At 49.7% G+C, this 5,455-nt stretch overlaps 2 protein-coding genes across 2 annotated transcripts in view; one reads left to right on the top strand and one right to left on the bottom strand.

The window, feature by feature from the left end:
- Gpn3 (GPN-loop GTPase 3) overlaps positions 1–3,677 on the bottom strand; it is a 10,716-nt gene extending 7,039 nt beyond the window's left edge. Inside the window, exons 1-2 of the mRNA XM_021163386.2 lie at positions 3,436–3,677; positions 1,563–1,671 (exon numbers count right to left, since the gene is read on the bottom strand). Coding sequence (XP_021019045.1) covers positions 1,563–1,671; positions 3,436–3,483 — 157 coding nt within the window. The 5' untranslated portion in view covers positions 3,484–3,677. The remainder of the gene's footprint in view (positions 1–1,562; positions 1,672–3,435) is intronic.
- A 50-nt stretch (positions 3,678–3,727) lies between these two features.
- Positions 3,728–5,455, top strand: part of Fam216a (family with sequence similarity 216 member A) — a 7,572-nt gene continuing 5,844 nt past the window's right edge. Inside the window, exon 1 of the mRNA XM_021163694.1 lies at positions 3,728–4,212. Coding sequence (XP_021019353.1) covers positions 4,148–4,212 — 65 coding nt within the window. The 5' untranslated portion in view covers positions 3,728–4,147. The remainder of the gene's footprint in view (positions 4,213–5,455) is intronic.

Here is a 5,455-nt window from a genome sequence, read left to right as displayed (position 1 = left end):
AAAAAAAAAAAAAAAAACCATTTTTGGATATGCCAACACCTGACTCTGCTACTGAACTTCAGCTATGAGGATATTACCACTGCAGAAAATTTGGTGAAGGTACACAGGAATCCTTTGTATTATTTCCCACCACTGTACCTGACATTATAATTGACTCAAAATCAAGCTTAGAATATTGACTTTGGAGAGACTTTTTAAAAAATTCTCCATTGTCTTTTACCAAGGTTCCACTAAAATACATTTCTTTGAGTACCAGTGTCTCATGTAATGAAAACTGTAAGTAGTGAAGAATTATTTTGTGAATAATTAAGAAAGAAATAAATACTATTTAATGATTCAAAAAAAAGTATAAGACCATCCTTGGCTACATAAAGAATTTGAGGGCAGCTCTGGTTCTAGGAGGCTCTACTCCAAAACTCAGGGTAAAATAAAAACCTTCCATGGCAGTCAGTGTCCACACTGCACAGCCCCCCACCCCTCCAGCTCTCCATCCCCTCCCACCAGCTGTTGGTCCACTGCTCCACTAACTCTGGTCAAAGCTGCCAATATCACTGTGGTCCTACATCTGTCACCGTCTTACACAACTGCTCGGTTGCATCTATGTAACCAACACCTCTTTCTTAAAACACTCCCTCCTGGCCTTTCTGAAGCTTACTGCTGTGTCTCCTCTAACAGCTTCCAGAGAACGCACAGCTTCAGGGCTCTGCCTCTGTCCCCCTTCTCTAACCAAACTCCTTCCCCATGTGAGGTCATCCATCCCGGAACTTAATGTACCAAGATGGTACTTATATATGTATGTGTGTGTATGTATGTATGTATGTACGTATGTATATAGCTGATGGCTCAAACATTTGCACCGTCATCTAAGTGAGCAGCTTCTGTTTGAACATTACTATTTTTAATTAAAAAAACAAAAAACAAAAACAAAAAAAAGCTTTGTTTTGTTTCACTGAGCAGAGGTGACAAATGCGTACTACCTCACTTGGTTTTATGTGGTGCTGAGGGTAAAACCCAGGGCTTCACATACCCTAGGCAAGCACTCCACCACCAAGCCCCAGCCCAGCCCTGAGCCTCACCATTTTTTATTTTTTTTTTATTTTTGTTTTTTCAAGACAGGGTTTCTCTGTATAGTCCTGGCTGTCCTGGAACTCACTCTGTAGACCAGGCTGGCCTCGAACTCAGAAATCCGCCTGCCTCTGCCTCCCGAGTGCTGGGATTAAAGGCGTGCTCCACCACGCCTGGCTGAGCCTCACCTTTTTAAGCCAGCACAGGTGCTATTTACTGTGGACAAACCATTTTACCCTCCAACTCACCAGATTAGGCAACAAGGGGACCAGAGGGACAGGCAGGGAGGCAGGAGCCCGCTCACCTTGGAGTCTCCCAGCAAAGACCAGGAAAGGAGGCCATGGCATCCACACCCACAAATACCACCATGAAATGGCCCGTGGCCTCATCTCGCTCCTCCTCACACCGGGGCTGAGCACATGAGTAACTGGGCAGCCGGCTTCCAGTGCCTTCTGAGCTTTACGGTGCCTGAAGAAGGTGGCCTTGCCGGGACTTACCAGCCATGACAGGGTAGTTGAAGTGTTCTGCCGCTGGGTCCAGGTTGACTACCTGGACAGATCGGTTGAGGGCTTCACAGTGCTGAACCATGGTGGAACAGTAGGTGCTCTGTAACGTGACAAGGTGGGGGGTTAGCACCCAAGGCAGTAGCATGCTACCCTCCACACGCCCAGACAATTCTCCCCTCTCTGAGCCAGTGTTCATCCAAGCCAAACTACACCTCCAGGGAAACCCTGGGAAGGCGATGAAACCAGAGCTGCAGATCTAGATGCGGGGCTTGGGCTCAGGATGTTTCTTTAAGAGAGTCCACAAATTAACATAGGTTACAGAAATGACCTCCTCCACGCTCCACGCTTCCTTTTGACAGCCTGTTCTCTCTACCTAGGACAGCCCCACCATACAGATGCACTGTAACTGCCGGGTGAGCTGTCTACCTTCCCGATCAGATGACAGGCCCTGTGGAGTCACACAGCCATCTCTGGTACTCTGAATATTGTATTTATTAAATATTAAAATGATACAAACACCTCCATAGACTCTAGGCATCCCTCAAATGTCACCATTGCCATTTCTACTGTGCTTAAGTGTCCTTAGCATCATTCTCTCAATATGTACACAAAGAAACACTGTATCACAATAAAAAATAAATATAAAAACTAGAGCTGGGCAGTGGTGGTGCACACCTTTAATCCCAGCACTTGGGAGGCAGAGGCAGGTGAATTTCTAAGTTCAAGGCCAGCGTGGTCTACTGAGTGAGTCCCAGGACTACACAGAGAAACCCTTTCTCTAAAACCAAAATAATAATAATAATAAATAAGTAAATAAAAACCAGAGCCTGGCAGCGGCGGTAAACACCTTTAATCCCAGCAGGAGGATCTTTGTGAGTTTGAGGCCAGCCTGATCTACAGTAGAGGGAGTTCCAGGACAGCCAGGGCTACACAGAAAAACCCTGTCTCAAAGGAAAAAAAAAAAAAAAGAAAAAGAAGCTGAGTCTAGTGGAGCACACCTTTAATTCCAGCACTTGAGAGGACAGAGGCGGGCAGAACTTTGAACGCCAGTCTAGACAGCATGATATACATAATGAGTTCCAAGCCACTTAAGAGCTAATAAGACTGCTTCAGTAACAACAAAAGACCCAACCTCCCCCCCACCCCACCCCCGCAACCCCCTCACACAAGGAAGGAAAGCCTGCTACAAACATTCTTTGGAGACTGGTGAGATGGCTCAACACTTAACAGTACTTGCCACTCTTGCAGAAGACCTGGGTTTTCTGCAAGCGACAGCCTCTTCTGGTCTCTTTGGGCAGTGCCCACAAATGGTGCATATCTACAAACGTATCTGAAACCCATACTCCAACTTTACCCCCCATCCCGTTGGGGTTGGAATGGAGCCCAAGGTCCAAACTTCTGAGGAAAAAGGTTAGAAAATACCCCATACTGGGTGCGTGGCAGGGGGCCTGGTCTGGAATTAGACAAAAACAAAAACCAACAACCCAGACTCAGATTCTGGGGCAGACCTAAGTAAGCGTATGATTTTGAACAAATAAACCTTTCTGTGTCTGTAATCTGTAGAATGGGTATAGGATCAAGCACACAGAATGGATATGAAGACCCCTGGAACAACCAGGGCAGTTCCTGGAGCAAAGGTGTCCTGCAGCTCTGTCTGGGTGCTGGGACAGAACTGAAGTCTTTTGGGAGGTCAGAACAAGCTCTTGAGCGCTCAGCCCTCTCTCCAGCCGCTCAAGAGCTATTAAAGCTGCTATCACTCCCAAACAAACAAAAAAGGAAAGGTACACGCAGAGAACAGGAAGCCAAGTACCCAGGGTTTCCTCGGAGCCCAGGCACCCACGCACCGCAGCTCCTCCAGGCTCACCTTCCCGCTGCCCGCGGGGCCCATGACGAGCTGCGCATACCGAGGCATGGCGCCTCTCCGGGGGTTTCACACACAGGCGACGGCCACACTCCCTTCAGCCTTCGCGGGACAGCCACGGCGTTCCGGGGAACGTGCGTAGGAGCCAATCGTAACCACAGCTCGCTCGTTCAGCACGGGTATTTACTACACCGTGGACTACGGAGCGTCCCCAGGGCCAAATGCCTTCCGAAACGCGGCCGGTGCCCAGAAAGGAGGCGGAGACACGAGTTCGTTCACGCGTGCGCAGAGAGAGAAAGAGAGAGCGCTGCGAACCGTTGTCGGTTGGGCCTCTGCGAGCCGAAGGCGGTTGCCTGGGTGATAGCGGATCGCGGATTACGCTCCGCGCCCCCGGGCCGCAGCACCGGTGCTTGGGTTTGACACATAGGGTGACAACCGAAGGTCTGCAGGTCCTTTGAGGGTCTAGAATACTGAGGTGGATAAGGAATACTTGCTTTAGGGTGCGTGTGGATGGATTTGCCCTGACGCGTCCTTGTCACCGAGAGATGCCCAGGCGCAGGAGCCTGGTTACCTGAGGTTCCTCCGCCCTCGGGTCTAGAGCTCCAGGATCTCGGGTCTTCCTCCGCACCATCCGGCAGCCGCTTGAGCAGGGTCGGAGTGGGGAGAGCCGGAGGCCGCCGACTCAGAGCGGGTGTGGTGCACGCGTGTGGACGGGATGCCGAGCCGTTGGCCCGGGGTCGCGGGGCCGCCCGCCTTGGCCGGGACGGAAGGCGGTGAAGGGTGAGGCGGCCTTGGAAACCCCTGCGGAGTAGGCGCGAGACGGGGGAGCGGGCTCTAGCGGGGCCCAGGGCTCGGCTGCCGAGGCGGCCTCGGAGCAGGACAGAGACTGAGCTTTCGGGCTCCTAACCTGGCGGGGAGCCGAGGGCCGGGCCGCCCCGAGCCTGGGAAGGTTTTAACTGTCCCCTAGATGACTGACGACAGTTGATTTCTGATATCACAGCTGGATGCCATGCTTCCCTGTCCCCCTCCTGGCCTCCTTCCTTAAAAAAATCAAGAGGGGGGATGACTAGGATCCAACTAGGCCCACAATCATGGCTCTTGTAGAATCTGAATCCGTGGCCATGAAATAAAAGTATATTTATGTTTATTAAGTATATACTTATTATTAAATGTACATTTTATTGTAAATATATATATTTGGTGCTAAGACTTCTTTCTCCCCCCCCCTCCCCCCACAGGGTTTCTCTGTGTAGCCCTGACTGTCCTGGAACTCACTCTGTAGACCAGGCTGGCCTCGAACTCAGAAATCCGCCTGCCTTTGCCTCCCAAGTGGGATTAAAGGCTGGGATTAAAGGCGTGTGCCACCACTGCCGGGCTACAGGAATCAATTTCATTTTTTGAAAAAAGTAAAAAGACCGGATCCATGATTGGAAACAATTAACAAACCAACGTACTAGTTCCAGCACAACGTAATTATTCTTTCCAGGACAGAATTACTTCTATTAAAGAACAAGAAAGATATCATGTGGCTAAGTACAGGAACCAAGCAAACTACAGGCTTGATCTCACTGTAGAATTAGACTAGGAAGCTATGAGACCAGACTTACCTAAGTCCTTTCTGGTAAAGTAAATATTAGACTAGGGATCCAGCTTGGTGGTAGTAGAGCACTTGTGTAGTGTTGGTTAGCCCTGAGTTCTACCTCCCAGTAACATACACACACTCACACGTTCATCCTAGAATGCTAAAAATCTGACCACTCACTTAGAAAAAACTGTATTGTTTTTTGGAACCAATCTAGAGGAGAAACTTGGTAAGACATTGATGGAAACAGGAAAAAGTCAAGAGCATGTGCAGCTGTCTCTGTTTTTAGACATTCAGTCCAGCCGGGCAGTAGTGGCACGCACCTTTAATCCCAGCCTTTAATCCAACTTGGGAGGCAGAGGCAGGCAGATTTCTGAGTTCGAGGCCAGCCTGGTCTACAGAGTGAGTTCCAGGACAGCCAGGGCTACACAGAGAAACCCT

The sequence above is a fragment of the Mus caroli genome, chromosome 5 (genome assembly GCF_900094665.2).
Source record: "Mus caroli chromosome 5, CAROLI_EIJ_v1.1, whole genome shotgun sequence".
NCBI lineage: Eukaryota > Metazoa > Chordata > Mammalia > Rodentia > Muridae > Mus > Mus caroli.
Note: the sequence above shows the minus strand (reverse complement) of the source record. Positions and strands in the feature narration are given on the sequence as shown.